General features: G+C 41.5%; 1 protein-coding gene and 1 long non-coding RNA gene across 2 annotated transcripts in view; both read left to right on the top strand.

Moving 5' to 3' along the window:
* mast2 (microtubule associated serine/threonine kinase 2) overlaps positions 1 to 19,374 on the top strand; it is a 218,071-nt gene that overhangs the window by 47,935 nt on the left and 150,762 nt on the right. The window contains 2 exon segments of the mRNA XM_034237473.1: positions 5,522 to 5,672; positions 7,626 to 7,810. Coding sequence (XP_034093364.1) covers positions 5,522 to 5,672; positions 7,626 to 7,810 — 336 coding nt within the window.
* LOC117560560 lies at positions 10,949 to 12,569 on the top strand. Its single transcript, XR_004571183.1, has 2 exons — positions 10,949 to 11,859; positions 12,312 to 12,569. It is a non-coding gene; the product is annotated as an uncharacterized LOC117560560 (long non-coding RNA).

The following is a 19,374-nucleotide window of genomic DNA, read 5'->3' as shown; positions in this document are numbered from 1 at the left end:
AGAGGCTGACACGAGAGACACACTGGATATAAACAAAGGTATAATGTGCCTATCGCCTGCAGAAACACACAGCTACAGTAAAGGGGCCTGAAGAAACGTGTAATGAACATTCCCAGAGAAGACGAGTGTACTTTGAAATGTTCTCGTTGGGTATATAGTTACACACTTACTTACTAACTTATAGAAATGATCAGTAAACCTACAGAAACAAGATCCAAGCTTTGACCCAGTTAAGACAAGTCCAGGTACTTACAGCCACTAAGGCATGCATCAATCACATTGTGTCATGTTTACAGGAAACAGGGTCCTCTGGTGAGCTCAGAATATTCTTCAGATGAAACAAACTATAGAGAAAAGTGCTAGAAAGCGCTAAATGTTGACGTTTTCTCTCCACTGAGCTTTGTTCTTCGCTGGTGGTCAGCCGGCACACCCACACACGCTGAGGGATTGTGAACAACTAAGACCTTTGTGGCTGCTTCCTCCCTTAACAGGCCACAAAACAATCCTCCAGTCCACATGGTGCACTTTGCTGTGTAGTGCCTACCCATCTATCCCCCCCCCTGTGCTGAGCATGTGCCTCCGCTGCATTCAAACTCTCTTGCAAGCCACTTGTGTCATTTTGCAGCACTTTTTCAGCTGTCGGCCCATTGCATCCACTCGCTCTGGAGCCAAGAGAGTTTTTTAAATCACGTTTTGGATCCACTTTACTTCCAGGAAAACAATCCACAAGATTGATTGGGCCTGTTGTTTTTCTGCTGTGTGGGCCTGAGCTGCAGGGACATTGTGAGTTTATGGTGCTTTTCTGCTGGCTAGCACAACTGTCTACGGTCGCTTGTAGAATTCAACTTACTACGCGATGCACCAGCCCTTCTCGGCATCATCTCTGCAGATTTTTTATTTGTTTTTGTTAGAGAAATGCTCAGCATCCTCCGTGGGAAGTGACAGTTGTGATAGATTGGAGATGCACATGTTGCATTACTGTGCACCGCTGCTCTCCACGGGACGGGACAAAAGATGAAAGTCGTCCCAAATGTGATGCAGCAGGAACACGAGGCCAGAGGGAAGGTGGGAACGTGGGGGAGGAAGAGAGAACGGAGGAAAGAAGAACATGATTACAGAATCCTGCTTTTACTTCCCTCTCAGTAGGAAACACTCCCTGCTAGCCGTCAATCACACGTTCTGGCCGTTCCCCGGTTCATCTAGGGTTGTTTGCTTTTCTTTGTCCACTTTCACATCAATCTGTAGGAAACAAACCTTTGTGAAAGCCTATGAAGCTTCTTTAAAGTGAACTTGAATACTTATTTTTCAGTTATTCCTCTATTTATTTTTGTATTCTCTTCAGTGCCACAGATGTTTTTATTTTTCCAAACTCTTATGTTTAGTACTTAAATGTTACCGTTTGATTGAAGCCTCAGTCACTAAATAATCCTAGCTTTTAAGGAGGCCAATAGAAGCCCGTCTTCGTTAAAGTTGAATGATATACACAGTACCTCACTGGGTGTGGCCAGGTGTCTTATACAGAACACATGCACACTACACAGGGTGTGAAGAGAGTCATGCATGAATGTGTGACTGCAGTTACTTGGTATTTGTTCCTTTGAAGGCTTTTTCCATTGTCAATGCGTTTGTTGGAAACATACAAAATGAATGAGATCATTTCCCACTGATAAACAAAGTCAATTTAGTGAATTAGCTACAGCTGATTAACTCTACCAGCAAACTAGCCTCTTTAGTGGACTTGACACTCACCAGCTGAAACTGACCAGCTTGTAAAGGCCGGGGGCAGAGCTGTCTCTTCGGGGCAGAGCTGACTCTTCGGGGCAGAGCTGACTCTTCGGGGCAGAGCTGACATTATTTGGTGATAAAACAAAAAGTCAACAGATCAAATCAATCGGCAACTATTTTGATATTTGTTTAATCTTTGAAGTCATTATTTCAAGAACAACATGCCAACATGAGGACTCTCTAAAGTGAGAATGTGCTTCTTCTTTTTGCTTGTTTTACATGAAATTAAATTGGGTACATTTGGGTTATTGTCTTCTGGTCAGACAAGAAAAGCAACATAATAGTAAAACCTTGCTGTCCTTATATTTGAATGGCTGTTTTGTCAGTGTTTCAGATTATTTGACCTATAAACTATCTGTCTTACTAGGCCTCATGCTGCTGCAGTACACTTAGTGACAGGCACAGAGAGAGTACCTTAGCAGCATGAGGATTAGGACCTGATCAGTTACCAGCTAATGCACTTAACAGCAGCTCATTAGGCAATAGTCCTGCCAGTGAAGGACAGTGACTCGTTTACACAAGCCTTAAGTAAGTCTATTAATACAGGTCGAATTGACTGTACTGCTACAAAAAAGCCGTCATTGTTTCGATGGTTCAATGGAGCCGGTGTATCTGGAGCAATGTGGGTAATTAGGAAAGGATCAGGCCTTACATAACAATACCAATCCTTCAGAAATGACCTGAATTGGTGGCAGTTCTGTGGATCAGCCCGGACATCCTGAGCATGTTTCACTGCAGTGTAAATAATACACACACCCTCGCAAACAGTAACACTGTGGTGTCAATTCATGTTGTAGGAAGGCGGGTCAGTTTACCTGCTACACTTCCTGAACACACACGACATGTATGTCTTTGTCTCTGTATGCTTTTAATATGTTTGCATGGAAGGTCATTTCTTTTGAATGTTGTTTACGATGAAAAGTCTCTTAATGATAGCTGTGCTGCATCACACACAGATCCACAGGCGCACACATCACACACAGATCCACAGGCGCACACACTGACCTCTTAGCTGTGTTTCCACCTCAGCTCAGATCTGCATATCACACTCTCCTCTGCAGATTACCATCAGCCTGCCCCCTGCTGGTAAACTAAAGAGCTGCAGGCTGTGACGATGACTGTAAATGTATTCAGCGTGCTGCAGCTCTCCCCCCAGAGACAGACCAACACCAGCCGCACAGGCTGTACCAAATGAAGCTGTCACTCAAACAATAACGCAATAAAGCACCACGATCAGTCTAGTGTTTGACAGGTAGAAATGCCTTCGCTGCTCTGGAACATCATTCAATGAAACCACAGCGGGGGGGCAGAGATAAGGTGGGGTTATGCTATATTACTGTGTTGGACTACTTTATCAACAGTGCTTCTACAGCAATTCTTTGTTCATGACCCCCGACAGACAGCACATACGAAGCAGTTGGAGGTGACATATTCCCCCACACGGACTGCAGTTATTGCTGACCGCTCTTCATGTGACCAATCATCTTATCTACAACTGCTAGAAGACATCAACAGTGGCTTAAGACTGTCAGTTAAAAAACAAAACCAACTCTTTGATGGACACACACAGTTTTTGTACTGGTTTGAACAAGTCTTACAAGCTATATCTTGTATATATTTGGCACACATTCAAAACCTTTTACTCTGTAGGGCTGATGTTGTATTTGGTGACTAGTATTCAGTATACTAACTTTGATGTCTGATTGTCTCTTAGGACATTGTTTGTGTTCAAATATCTGTGATATGTCAAAAACAATCACAATCCTTGAGGAAATACATTTCCTTTTTTAAATTAAATCCACAATGCAGTTATGTTTAATTGGAATATCTTTTTTAAGGAGACCAACTTGCACATTACTCAATTTAGGTTTAGTCTATTAATATTGGATTTAAATTAATTTGTATATTGTGAAGTAATTGTCAGGTATTTCACGTGCTGGATTAAGCAAATCAGTCTTTAATCCATGTAGTCTTCACTGATTTCCAAGAATATCCTAAGTGATTGCAGTATAAGGCGTTACTGAGGACCTTATCTATCTAAGGGTCTTATCCTCACTGAACACATTCAGTCAATACTACATTCAGTGTGTGAGGCTGTCTTCTGAAGCTCTAACATGAGGAGCTGCTGTGACGTGATGCCATCGTCTAGTTTCATAAGTGAATGTGATGCAACAGTAGGTTGACTGAAGGTCTGAACAGGTCATTTACTCAAGCAGTAGTTAACTGTGTGTGTGTGTGTGTGTGTGTGTGTGTGTGTGTGTGTGTGTGTGTGTGTGTGTGTGTGTGTGTGTGTGTGTGTGTGTGTGTGTGTGTGTGTGTGTGTGTGTGTGTGTGGGTGTGTGTGTGTGTGTGTGTGTGTGTGTGTGTGTGTGTGTGTGTGTGTGTGTGTAGTGTGTGTGTGTGTGTGTGTGTGTGTGTGTGTGTGTGTGTGTGTGTGTGTGTGTGTGTGTGTGTGTGTGTGTGTGTGTGTGTGTGTGTGTGGTGTGTGTGTGTGTGTGTGTGTGTGTGTGTGTGTGTGTGTGTGTGTGTGTGTGTGTGTGTGTGTGTGTGTGTGTGTGTGTGTGGTGTGTGTGTGTGTGTGTGTGTGTGTGTGTGTGTGTGTGTGTGTGTGTGTGTGTGTGTGTGTGTGTGTGTGTGTGTGTGTGTGTGTGTGTGTGTGTGTGTGTGGTTGGTTCAGGTTTTATTGGCCAAGAGTAACGGAAGCGTTTTCTCCCGTGTCGTGCAGCCATCTGGAAACGGTATGTTTGGGTGAGTTTGTGCTAACGTGAGCCGTCCAGATGTTTCTGGAAAACTCTCGTCAAGAGCCCAGGCAGGCCTTGTTTCCATGGAAACAGCAGATGTTTCCCAAATAATTTCAACCAGAATCCCACACAGAGACCTTGAGCATTTGTGTGTGTGTCAGGCAGGGGCCTGTGTCCAGCAGGCATACAGATAACATTACTTCATTATTCCAGGTTTTTAAACACTTTGTTATTTGACTAAGCTTTGGAAAACGTACCAAATATTTGTGTATACCTCTCTAGGGCCTCGAGAAAGGCTGGTCCCCGCAAGTGATAATAAAAAATGTGTTCCCCAAGGCAAATAATAACCAGCGTGTTTGTGTGACTGCTGGACCGTATTCTCTCTGGAGATTGTCTTAAGAGAGCTTTGGGAATACCAAGGAAGTCAAGAGGAACTCTTCCCTTATTCCACTGACAAAGTGAATTATATATCAGTCTCTGTCGCTCTGCTGCTGCTCGGTGGCCGAAGGTGTGGGTTAATGCCGAGTGCCTCTTACACCGCTGACTGCTCCTGTTGCATGAAAACAGGTGTGTTTGTGTTGAAGGAGACGTGGTGACGGTGAGCGTTGTGTTTTATGACTTTGTTTTGGCTCTCAGGCGGCTCAGGGCAGGGACCCCACACTGTCTGACTGCTGGTCCTCTGATATTTCTCTTCTTTACTTTAAACCAGGTTAAGGATCTAGAGTACGTTTGTAACAAGGCTCTTCTCAAAAACAAATCTTATTTCCCCCATTCACAATATTTTTTCCCGAGAGGCTTTTTATTATAGGCTATATACCTAAACATATACTATGAACTGTGCTTAAAATATTTGACAGTTGTTGGTTTTGATGTGCGACCTAGATGAAGGATCATTTGTGGACAGTATGAACATTTTGACATTACATGCCATTATATGTGAACAAAGTCTTATCAGTTTTCTTGTTGTTGATCCTCTCTCTCCTTTGTCTTTCCAGAAGGAGTTTGTACCTCCTCCTCCTCTCCTCTTCAGGAAGATGAGTAACCCCGACCTTTCCCCCGCAGCCACTGCTGCCACCAAATCCAAACTGCACCGCCAGCTGAGCCAGGACGAGAGCTGGGGCCGTCGCAGCAGCCTGGCCATGACCGGTAACAGAACCATATCATTACATGTTTCAAAAATCAAGATGTCCTGCTCTGTTTTAAAACACTTCATGTTGCAAGATGTCAATGATATCCTGTTGTGTAAACGGTTGGTTTTCTATCACTTTTTCACAGGGACTGGTTTGTGTGGTTGTCTTTTGGGTTTAGTAAATTGACATTGGAAATGATTAATGTGAGCTAAGATTGAGCTAGTTTGATTCTCATAGTTATTCAGGGTGGAGACCACATTTCTATGACTATGAATCACTTAAGTTAAGTGAGACGCAGACATCTCTTAGGGGACTCTGTGTAGGGCTGCTCAATTAATCGTATTTTAATCTCATTTACGATTATGGCTTGCAACGATTACGAAAACAACGTAATCGAAATACAACTATTATTTTTTAGTATTATTAATAATATATATATTTTTTTTTTTTATTGGTTTTTCAGTTGAATTATACTTCAAGTTCAGGGTAATCAACTGTTTAAAACATACTGTTCAAATTTGCCATGGTGGCCAAAACATTTTTATTTGGTCTTAAATTGTAGTTCAACATGTATTTCCTGTTACTTCTGGACCATGACGGTGGTCCAGCCTTTATATATATATCCTTTATTTAACCAGGTAAAAGACTCATTGAGATTAAAATCTCTTCTCCAAGAGCGACCTGGCCAAGAGGGGCAGCATGTACGAAGTTACAACAGATACAACACAGACATGACAGGCAGACAAATACAGCTGTAAAACACAAATAAAATGGCACATTAGCCAGTCAATATGCCAAGTAAAACAAACTATTACAAATCATTCAAAACTGGCAACATTTAAAACGATTTTAGGATATACGAGCACTCACATCTACCAATGGTGTCGTGTTCTCTGTCCTTTAAGATGGACCTGAACTCCCCCATAGTGATTACATCTGAGAGTTTCATCTCCTTCTGTACATTGTTCCAAGCTGTGGGGGCAGCATATTTAAAAGCTGTTTTACCCAGTTTTGTTCTCACTGTAGGAACCAGCATCTGAATCAAATAATATAATAAAAAAACGTATAATGTTTAACTGAGTGGAATATGTTGAATATGTTTTACCAACATGTTGGCTATGTGTTAAGGAGTTTTCAGGTTGGGACAGTGCTCTGCAACATGTTTGTTGATCTTGTTTATTGGTATTTATTATTTTGATATTATTTATTTAAATGTAGATATGTACATTTATTTAATTTAATTTTGTATTGGTTTTTCAGTTGATTACCCTGAACGTATAATTCAACAGTTAAAAAGTTCAAATTATTATTTGTATTTGTTTTAAAGTACAATAAATGGATGTTTTCAAAGTCAATGAATAATCGCATTTAATAATCGCAATTACAATTATTGACCCAAATAATCGAGATTATGATTTTTGCCATAATCGAGCAGCCCTAACTCTGTGTCTCCATGTGTTACTGATAAAAGCTCAGCTGGGTTTGAGAGTTTTCATTGTTCGATATTGACCAGACCTTGACGGGAAATCAAAGTGACATCTCTCTGGTCATAATGTCAGCTGCAAATCATTTATCCTAAGCACAATTTGAAGTGTACTAAAGAAAGGTTTGAATAGACAAGTCAGCACCAGCCTCTCTCATCGATGCTGCAAGTGTGCAACGATATGCCATCACTGCGAGGACATTTCTCAATGGTCTTCAATGTCCTTATACATTATTTGGTACCACTTTACAATAAGACTACCCTTATAAAGGGTTTACGAATAGTTTGTAATTCATTTATGAACTGAGATATCAATTGTCTGAGATATCAATTGTCTAAGCACATTAATCAACACTTACAATATTTGGCTAGAATTCTTTAAGATTTGTCTGGGAAATTGAAACTATTCGTTACCAATTTGTTCCAACAGAAAAGCTTATTGAGATGAGTCTCTCCCTTCTGCCCCCCCCCCCCACACACACACAGGTAAGCAGCTGCTGCCTCTGTCCAGCAGTCTGCACGCCGGGGTCAGTCAGATGGCCTGGCAGGGGCCCTCAGGAGCATTTATAGGGCACGGGGCCACCGGGGGACTGTCTGCAGGAGATGGGAACAACCTGGTCCGCATGAGGAGCCAAAGCCTGGGACAGTCTGCTCCGTCACTCACCGGACTGGTCAGTACTAAAACCCAACACACACACACACACACACACACACACACTGTGGTATTTCTCCTCAGGTCAGGAAGGCTCAAGAACATGCCTGTCCACACGGGAATCACAATTATTTCGGCCAGGATTATTGTGACATTGTCATTACTATATTTTCCCAAGCCTTGTCCTGCCCATATATGGTCATCACCTAGCAATTGGGGAACATGATACATGCACACATTTGATTGTATCACGGATAACTTTTCTGAAACATGATTTGACAGAAATCAGACTTAAATTAGGCTTTTTCATCCTTTAAAAAGTATAACCATGCTATCAGGTTGTCTGATATCTGCAGACTCACAGTGAGCTGTTTGACTGGAAGTCTGCCAGCTGAATGCAGACTAAGGATGACTCAGGCTTTCTCACACACACACACACACACACACACACACACACACACACACACACACACACACACACACACACACACACACACACACACACACACACACACACACACACACACACACACACACAGGAACTTCACATCCACAGAAACACTTGTTTGCTCAGTACTGAGAGGAATGAGTGGAGCAGAAATGACCGTGTGTGTGTTCACTCGCTTGTGGGTGTATTGGGTTTAGATGCAGCACCGTGCTGAGCCGTATGGCTGGAGTCTAGATGAATGGGCTCTGCAGTGTGTGTGTTTTTTGTGTGAAAGCACTACTCTGACCCCTGCTTGCTGTGGAGGGTAACACTAGAGGAATGCTGCCTGCTGTAAGATTTGACCTTCCTATGTTCAGTTACACTCACAAAACAAAACATCATTTTAAAGCTCCATAGTTATAACTTAGTGTGTCTTTGTTTCCTCCACTCTGTTTCTGTAGGTATATTAAAATGGTGTCTTTGCTTAAGGTCTAGAACTAAAACAACAACATCGGATGCACAATATGAAACCTGTTTAAAGGGACTGCAGTTGGAAACCACCAGCAGATGGCATCAGTGATTTGCGTTTCAAAACATCACCAATAGCTTTGTTTCATACCTGTTATACACCTTGGCAACTGTGTATGTTTGATAAATATACATATAAACAATAGATGGATAAGTCCAAGCTTGTTTGTGTTGCAGTTGATAGTCTACATTGATACGATAGATGTTTTTATTCATTTATGCTCTATAGCCCCCACCTCAAAAACAAATCAGTGGACCTTCAGAGGTCTCAAAAAACTCTCAAAAGTGGATTTGAAATGATGACGGATTGCCACTTTTTCACCTTAAAGGAATCATTCAGCATTTATGTGAAACAGTTAACACTTCACATCCACATGATCTCACAGTTTCAATGCATACATTCACACTCACATGTTGAACATTTCTTACGTTCCTTTTTTCTGCAGATGTGGTGTCCAGTCTGAACAGCTCATAAACTCAAAGGATGAATCACATAGTAAGCAGATCTTAACATATAAAGTCTGTAAATACTGATCCAGGGATAACAAATACATGTTTTCAAAGTCTCTGTGGTCAGGGCGGTTAAAGGACCTTCATTTCACTAGGACTAAAAAGACAAAATGAAATGAATCTGCCATTTACTTTGGCTCCTTTCTAAATGACTTCAGCCAGCAGGAAATTGCAGCACGGTTTGAAAATGGTAAATGTGAGAAACAGAGTTATTCTAGTTGAGCAAATAATCACAGGTTATTATATTTCTCAAGGGCACATTTAGTAATGTTTTCCTTTCTCTTGGCAGCCGCACTCCTCCACACTGTTTCTCTCTGTCACTGTTTCATTCACTCTCGCTCAGATTCTCAATCAACAGAAGTACAGAAGTGCGTGCGCATCATATTTCAGCCTAGTGTTGATCCTCAGGGTCACGGCTGTCAGAATGTTTGTGTTTGGCTTAAAGCTCCATCTCACGCTTTGAATTGACTTACTGTGAGGGGAAAACACCTGCGCCCCTCGGGCTCATCTCCCTTCTTCTCTCCTGCTTTTCCTCTGTGTGTCATATTTTATGAAACAGTGTTATGATTCATAGAGGCTGATTTCCATACAATCTGTATTCATTTTTGCACCTTTAAAAGTGAAATGGATTATGTTTTTTTAATAGTGTTTACGATTTACTTACAAGGTTAACACAGTTTCACTTTTCTTAGAGGCTGCTGTCTTTATTGTTACCATTACTTTTTTGTAGTATGGATGGGATGTTATGGAGGAAAACTATATTTTGATAATAATGACCCTGCTGCAGTAACATTTGAGATGTTCTATCGGAACCCTGGTGCTTGGAAACACTACCACTTTTGAGGTGAAAATTACCTCCTTTTCTCAGTTTTATATATTAAACTGAATGTTTTTGGACTTGAGACTGACAAAACAAGACATCAGACTTTAACGAGCTTGGATGGAGATTTTTCGCCATTTGTATTTTGTGATTTGACACACCATACTTTTAACTCATTATTCTAACAAATAATCACCAGATATACCGCTAATGGAAAGAAACTGTAGTTGCAGCCTTAAGGAGCGTTAGCGTTCCAATCCAAAACAACACCATCATCACCTCATGACCACTACTGTAGGTATCTAAGTATTAGCCATTAGACAGTACCTGCATGCTACTATACAGTACAAACTGAGATATTTCCTTGCCCTAGAACAACATCACTTATGAAACTCTTAAATGCGTTTCTAGGAAGAGGATTAGTGTTTGATAATGTATTCGCCTCTGTGTGGTGGATTAAAAAGTGTGCACTTAGGATGTTAGTGTGCAGAAGACTTCCTCCCTCAGGGTCCATCCATCCATGTGTATGTGTTGTTAGCACCTGTGCTGTTAATGTGTCCCTGTGTGTGGTTATTAAGTGGTGTGTGTGTGTGTGTGTGTGTGTGTGTGTGTGTGTGTGTGTGTGTGTGTGTGTGTGTGTGTGTGTGGTGTGTGTGTGTGTGTGTGTGTGTGTGTGTGTGTGTGTGTGTGTGTGTGTGTGTGTGTGTGTGTGTGTGTGTGTGTGTGTGTGTGTGTGTGTGGTGTGTGTGTGTGTGTGTGTGTGTGTGTGTGTGTGTGTGTGTGTGTGTGTGTGTGTGTGTGTGTGTGTGTGTGTGTGTGTGTGTGTGTGTGTATATTAATGGATGTCCAGATGGTATTTATCTCTGGGACTAATGGCCAAGGGTCTGCTCACTTCTGTTCTCTCTCTATGTCACGCTTAAAGTGTTTGTGTGTTCCCTAACTAAGTGTTGCCAGGTAACCCCTGGGAGTACCAGGTGGCGTGAGTGTCCTGAAACCTGGACCGTACATGGACTCAGTATTTGAAAAAGAAAGATCCTATTTTTCCTCAACGAGTGTCTTTGAGAGCTCACTTCTCTTTTTTCGGCAGAGCAGCATCATTCAATGAAGTGGTGAAACCCTCACAATCAGATTAGCATTTCTTTTTCAGGAAGAAATGAAAGGCTGCAGAAAGGGGAATACAGGGCTGTATATGAAAGTAGAGTGCTGCTGTATTGTTGCAGCTCGTGTTCAGGCACATCATTAAACTGGGAGAGGCTCTCCAGACACATGACAGTTTGACACAAGCCGATTCAGGGGGATACAAGATGTTCTCTCCTGTTTTGTCATTCACTGTCAGACAGTCAACTGGAGATTTCCCTCACATTTCACATCCTGAGACAGAGGATTTCTGTCGCAATGTTTTGTTTACCTCAATGGAATAGTTTAGTTTTCTGGGGGGGGGGGGTAAATATGTATTTTTACTTGGCAAGATCTAAAATAAATCTGATCATCTTTCTAAAGTCTCCCAAACCATAAATGTTTTTGTTTTATCTATTTACCTTTTTATTTCTTAATTATTTCCCTCTCCCATACATATGCAGCGTCTATGTGAATGTAACCCGGGTTAAAAAACCTTCAATCCTAGCAAATTCCCGTAGCTCAGTATAAATGGCAGCCAGGTCACTTCCGTTTCCTTTGCTGGTTGTGATGCTGGTTGCTACGTTGATGCTACATGCTACACACAGAGATTCCTCCACGATTCCTAAACAGATTAACGTTTGGTTAACAATTGCTGCAATCAGCGGTGAGTCTTGTATTGGTAGAATGTATTTAAAATGTGTAATGTTATTGAAAAATGCCCGGAATGTGCCCGCTAGCTTAGCGGCTAGCGGTTAGCATTTTCAATAGGAAATCTACATTGAGATAGCTCCCGTTAGCTGCTAAGCTAGCGGTTAGCATGCTAATAGTATTGCTATTAGAAATATCGTATGGATGGGTCTTCACTGATCCCAATTACTTTAAGTGTAACTTTTGACTATCAGCCCTGAAGTATTGCTTTGCTGTTTACTGGCTGAATTTAAACAGATTAATGTTTTGTATAGAAATGGATATATAAATGTTGTACAACCAGAAATGTATTTATTTTTATTTAAGAGATTTATTATACAAGAGATGTATTTATTTTATTTAAGAGATTTATTTTTATTTAAATGCTTAATGGGGAAGATACTAATTATTCCTTGTGACCTTTTACAGGTCAGGTTTTTTGTTTGGATATATTTTTTTTGCCAGGTGCTTGCCGCATCTGATGACCTTTCATGGACCTTGATGGCGAGCTAAGATTCTAAACCTATCCTCCCTGCCACATGATGAAGTAGGATTAAACGGAAATGAATGAACTTTACCCCGGAAGCTTTTCTTTTGTTGTCTTTTGCCTTTACTGGGCACCTGAAAATAATCATGTGAATTTGAATGAACTTGTTGATATCTTGAATACAACTATTTTGTAACGCATACCTGGTTTCAGTTTGTATTTTTCACACACATTGAGCTCCATAGTCGTTCCTAGTTCTTCTGAATATCACTCATTTAATTACAGCTAATACACTTGCTACATAGTGGCGAGCTAGCCAGGAGCTCAATAAGTGTGAAGCTATTGTATGGTTGGGGTTTAAGTCATTTCTGTTATCTTGTTACACTTAAATGTCAAATGGATTTCGTTGAGTCTTTAGATGTATCATCCTCTGTGATCATTAGCGGTCTTACTGATACAAAAACAGATGATGAAATTGTTGAATGTTTAAAGAAATACGGGTCTATTAAGAAAATAGTTCCAGTTGATGATCCCGATAGCGAATATCAAGAAAACCTGATCGTTGACTATAAGCTTAGATCCGCATTAGCAGCATTAGATCCCCTACTGCCGTATTACCATCCTTCACGAGAGGTGGCAGACGTTACTTATTGTGTCAAAGCATTAGCTTTAGAATACACAGCCAAAATTGGCAGCAGCTACACGACACACTATCTCAATGAGCTAAGACAACTAGCAAAACATAGTGGAAAACCCTTTGAGGAAGTGTTAAAGGACATGATGAGTCGAATTGGTGAGGAACTTTGAAGAGGACCCATCCGTTAAGATCCAACTTTCAACACCTCCAACAAACCCTATTCACCTACCTAATAGAAGAACTTTCTCTCTTTCAGGAACTGAATTAAATCCACCTGAAATTCAAAGAGTTGTGGTTGAACACATAGTGAGAAAGGAAGACATAATCTCACATTCACTCTCTCCGCTTCGACTTCGTACCTTCTCTGGGAAATTCCCTAAACCCAGTAATGAAGCAGATTATGAAACTTGGCGCTCTCAAATTGAACTACTGAGTGCTTATTAGTGCTGTAGCGACGCGTCGACGATGTCGACTTCAAAATATCGTCGACGACATATTTCCGCGTCGACGCGTCGCTACACACACGTGGGTCACCCAAAGCAACAAGCAGTTCGCAATCGCACTTCAAACACAATGGAGACTGAAACGGCTATCACCTCCTCCTCACAGGATTGCGCACGAAGCCCCCAAACGAAAACATCTTGCCCTAGGTCTTCAAAAGCATGGGAATATTTTAAAGTTAGTCCAAAACGCAAAGATATTTATATATTTATATCTCACTGAGACTGCTGCATAGCCTAGCAGAAGCAGCAGCTAGCTGTGGTGGCTACCATTAGCAGCTAGCATTTGCTCTCCGATTTTTTACATAAAATGGAATTATGGATTATAAATTCAATCATTTTTTTTATACATAGACGTTAAAAACCTATGGATTAACCGATTCAGCCGCGTTTTTTCTCATTTTAATGCCATTGAACACGTCTTTTGATCAGATTGACAGCTACGGTGGTAAGACGATCTCCCTAGAAGCTCTGTGAAGGTACGTGTTGTGATGACTGTATTTGCTTCCCCTGTCGCGAGTCCGGATCACTCAGTGATGATACTATATACCTACATAATCTGTGGAGTCTCAGCTTTAATCGGATATATTGTAAGTGCAGCTACGATAAGTAATAAGGGTACTTTTATCTTGAGTTCTGTGCCAATGTCCGTTAGCATTTTTCGCTCAGGGGTCATTTAGATGCTTCTTATGAGACTTGTGTTTTGTTTTGGTAAACATGGTTTGTATCGTCAATTAACTGAGATTATTTCCGTTAATCTGGTATAACACATTAATAGGTTCTTAAATATTAAGATCCCCTGAGACACAGTATCGTGCAAAACATTTTTTTTACATTACGTTTTTTTTACATTACGTTTTTTATGAAATGAACAACATAAAAATAATCTTTCGATTAGTCGACTAATCGATCAAATAATCGCCCCGATTAATCGTTTTCAAAATAATCGTTTCCCCCCAGCACTAGTGCTTATCCTAGTCTGTCTGCCTTGCACGTCACCAGACGAGTTCTTGAGAGCTTGTTGTCTCCTGCAGCTGATGTGGTCAAAGGTCTGCGTCCTGATGCCTTACCCACCATCTACTTACCGGTTCTTGACTCAGCCTTTGCCACTGTCCAAGATGGAGAGGAGCTCTTTGCTCAATTCTTGAACACACTACAAGACCCTGGTGAAAGGCAGTCTGCTTACCTTCAGCGATTACAGCTTACCTTGAATTCTGTCGTCAAAAGAGGAGGCATTTTGACAAGTCAAATAGAAAAGCATCTCATTAAACAATTCTGCCGTGGATGCTGGGATAACACAGTCATAACAAACTTACAACTTGAACAGAAAAAAGACAATCCTCCTTCCTTTTCAGAGCTTTTGCTCTTGTTACGCACAGAAGAAGACAGACAACTGTCCAAGGAGAGCCGCATGAAAAAACACATCAGTTCGTCCAGACAACGAGTACAAGTGAGTTCACAAAGCACTTGCGCTTGTGACTCAAATTCAAAGCATGACTTCAAGGCAATCGAGGATCTCAGAACGCAGATGAATAAACTCACCAGCTCACAACTTTGATTTCTCAGGCACAATCAAGACCTGAACCAAGTGCTTTCAATACCAGACCTGTGAGAACTGCCATGACACAACACTCAAACAAGCCTAAACCTTGGTACTGCTTTAGGTGTGGAGAAGATGGTCACGTTGCTACATCATGTAGTAATACACCCAATCCAAATCTGGTCATGGCAAAACGTAAGCAGTTGCAACAGATGTGGGACGGAAAGAACACATCTTCCAATCCATCAAACTAAATGCAGCCCTTGAGGAAGGACAGGCGAGGGCTGCAGCGGATGAATGTCCTGTAAACTGGTCTCCTCCATATCCATACCAGTTACCAAAAGGACTTGTTGGCACTAAGAGCACAGCACAAGTGAGCATAAAAGAAACACAATTTAATTGTCTGTTGGACACAGGTTCACAGGTGACTACAGTTCCCCATTCTTTCTACTGCAAGCATCTATCCGATCAAGAAATCAAACCTTTAATGGATATTCTTGAAGTTGAAGGAGCCAATGGTCAAACTGTGCCATACATGGGCTACATTGAGCTTGACCTTACTTTACCTGTTGACTTTGTTGGTGAACCAGTTGAAGTACACACTCTTGACTTGGTGGTGCCTGATGTTAAAGATTCTCTGTCGTTTGTGCTTGTTGGAACTAACACATTGGATGTCCTTTACGAAAAATACTTGGATCACAACGTGCCAGAAAATCCTCGTCTTCCTTATGGATACCGAGCTGTGTTGAAAATCCTGGAACTAAGGCACAAGCAGTCAATAAATGGTTATCATGGCATTATCCGAATGCATGGAAAGAACCCACAAACTATTCCAGCAGGAGGAACTGTTGTCCTGGAAGGAGTTGTCGCTTCACAGTTTTTGCAGTCGGAGAAATCTGTCCTTGTTGAACATCCGTCTTCTTTCTCTTTGCCTGGCGGCTTGATGGTTAAATCCTGTCTAGTTGACCTTCCCAGACATCAGCCATGCCAGTTGCCAGTAGTCATTACGAATGAATCCGATCACAATATTGTCATCCCTGCGAGATCTGTGGTTGCAGAAGTAAGTGCTATTCAGACAATCTTAAAGGAGCACAGCGTTTCTGATCCAATTCAAACCTCTTCATCAGACGTTGGACTCTCAAAACTTCAGAGTTTCGACTTTGGTGACTCCCCACTCTCACCTGAATGGAAAAATCGCATTACGGAAAAGCTCAATAGCATCCCACAAGTCTTTGCAAAACATGATCTTGATTTTGGCAGAACTGATAAAGTTACTCATCACATCAAACTTTCAGAAGAAACCTCATTCAAGCACAGAGCAAGACCAATCCATCCTCAAGACATCGACGCTGTACGGAAACATCTTCAGGAACTCCTTGAATCAGGAGTAATCCGGGAATCTGAATCTTCCTTCTCATCACCCATTGTGGTGGTTAGGAAAAAGAACGGCAGTGTTCGACTCTGTATTGATTACAGAAAACGAAATCTACAAACAATAAAATACGCTTATGCTCTGCCAAAGCTTGAAGACACATTCACAGCACTCTCCGGTTCTAAGTGGTTCTCAGTAATCGATCTGAAAAGTGGATATTATCAAATCGAAATGGACGAAGCAGATAAATCGAAAACTGCCTTTGTGTGTCCCTTAGGATTTTGGGAGTTTAATCGCATGCCCCAAGGAGTTACGAATGCACCGAGCACTTTCCAGCGCCTCATGGAGTAATGTATGGGAGACATGAATTTGAAAGAGGTCCTCGTCTTCATCGATGACATCATTGTGTTTTCCCCAACATTAGAGGAGCATGAAGCCAGGCTGATGAAAGTGTTGAATCGGCTAAAAGAGTTTGGTCTGAAACTGTCCCTTGAAAAGTGTATGTTCTTTCAAACATCCGTCCGCTACTTGGGACATGTTGTTTCCAGTAATGGCGTAGAAACTGACCCAGAAAAAGTCGCAACACTCACAACCTGGCCAGTACCCAAAAACTTAAGAGAACTTCGATCTTTTCTTGGCTTTGCTGGGTACTATAGAAGATTTGTAAAAGACTACTCTGCAATCGTCAAACCCCTCCACGATCTCACATCTGGGTACCCACCATCACAGAATAAATTAAAACTAATGTTACGTACAGAAAAATGCCTGAATCCGAAAGAGCCTTTTCATGGCCGTTGGACGTCTGTATGTCAACATGCCTTTGAAACAGTCATCCATAAACTCACTACTGCCCCTATCCTTGCTTTTGCTGATCCTCAAAAGCCTTACATCCTTCACGCTGCGTCCACACTACAGCGTCGACAGCTTCAAAAACAGTTTCCAACGCGTCTGCCCATTAACTTTGAATGGGGTGACGTCACGTTGCCTCGCTTTTCGCCGAACTGAATTGTGGGTAGCATAGCGGTCCGTCTCCGGCGTCAGAAGTTGAACAATGTTCAATTTCTGACGCCGGAGTAGCCAGTGCCAGCCAATCAAGTCCCGTTTCTGAAAATCTGACAGCTCAAGCGCTAGCCAATCAAACCGCGTCTAAGCTGGGAGAGATATCCCGCCATTGATTTCTATATTTCAAAAAAAGATGGAGGAGAAACTATTTATCGCCGTAGTAAATCACCCGGTTTTGTATGACCAGACCGTCTTCACCTACCGGGATACAAACCGGAAGAACCAGTCATGGAGGGAGGTGGCAGAGACAGTGGGTGAAACTGGTAGGTTTTCGCCTGTTTGGGGAGTTTATATATACAGGGCTGCACATAACTGGTGCGCATGCGCACCTGCGCCAAAGAAAGAACACCGGGTCATTTGAAAAAAGGCGCATTTACGCACCAACATTGAGGGAGAGAGAGAAGGGAGAAGAGGGAGAGAGAGAGAAGGGAAAAGAGAGGAGAGAGGAGAGAGAAGAGAGAAAGATATATGCGAGTTGCATATGAACTCAGGGCCGGCCCGTGGCACTGGCGTTATAGATGTTCGCCTAGGGCGCCAGATCTGTGGAGGTGCTGCGCTGGCAGCTCTGGGAGGGAAAAACATTTTTTTGACCATTGGTGCTCATCCTAATTTTCGGCCTTGATGTAACAATATTCATAATTAAGTAAATGTAACACGCTTTTCACCCCGGTTACACGTTTCATTTGCCCTGTACAATGGGCGCTGTAAGTGATGAATATGGGGGATGTTGGCTTATCTGGCGCCCGCAGCTCACAGCCAAAATGCGAGGGAGAGAGAGAGAGGGAGGGTGCACCGGTACCGGCGCTGTTATTAGAATCTGGTGCTATAGCTGCTCTAACGCAGTGATTCTCAAATGGGGGTACGCGGACCCCTAGGGGTACGTTGGGGTACTGCAGGGGGTACGTGAGATTTATAAAAAAAGGGAAAAAAATGAATTAAAAAAATACCATGCATGATTACAAAAATAATCTTAGTACAATAAGTTAAATAGAAAACACAATTTTATATAAAATATTCCTAGAACCACCAAGGGGGTCCTCATATAAACTTGGTGTATTGTATTTTATAGTTTTGCATAATATATCATTTTGTTCATTGGTTTGTTAAACAGATATTACTTCAGTTGAAAAACTCCTTTGAAAAATCAGTTTCAATTTGTTTTCTTTTTTCATGCATAAAATGAAAATATTCTTAGTTTGTTGTAAAGGAGTTAATACATCACACACTGAGGGAACATCACTATATTGGAATTATTTGTATAGGCTTTTTTGATCAAACATTTTCGGGGTCGGTCAGGGGGTACTTGGCTGAGAAAATGTTTCAAAGGGGGTACATGACTGAAAAAAGTTTGAGAAGCACTGCTCTAACGGATATAAGAAGATGTTTCTACAATGATGTGGAGGGAGAGTTCTCTCCAGTCAGACCGAGAGGCTGATAACTACAGCTCAGTGAGGTAAAGGACTCTGAGTGTTTAGATAGTTCACTTTAGTCTAAGTTCAAACGATTTGGTCCCAATTTATGTAAACACATATTTCCAAGGCACTCCTTTATAATTATTGGGATAAACAGGTTTGAAATCATTCCAATGTATACTATAGGACAGTAACCAAAAATATCCTTTAAAACTGGAGAGATAAAAAAAATGCATAAATAAATGTTACGGTAAAATAAGATATGAATGAACAACACAAATAAAATAAGTTACATTCATTTGTTATTGGCTATGGTAGGTTATTGGTTATGTTCACATACTTATTTGATTACATTCACTTGTCTAAGATGACAACAGAGACTTTCGACCCAAAACCAGCTGTTGACTTGTGGATGCAAGCAGCTAATCGCAGACTCAACCAGAGAGAAAGAAGTAGACCTACATCATCAGCTACCATGTCTG

The sequence above is a fragment of the Gymnodraco acuticeps genome, unplaced genomic scaffold (assembly GCF_902827175.1).
Source record: "Gymnodraco acuticeps unplaced genomic scaffold, fGymAcu1.1, whole genome shotgun sequence".
In the NCBI taxonomy this organism is placed as follows: Eukaryota; Metazoa; Chordata; class Actinopteri; order Perciformes; family Bathydraconidae; genus Gymnodraco; species Gymnodraco acuticeps.
This window is presented reverse-complemented; position numbering and strand designations above follow the sequence as displayed.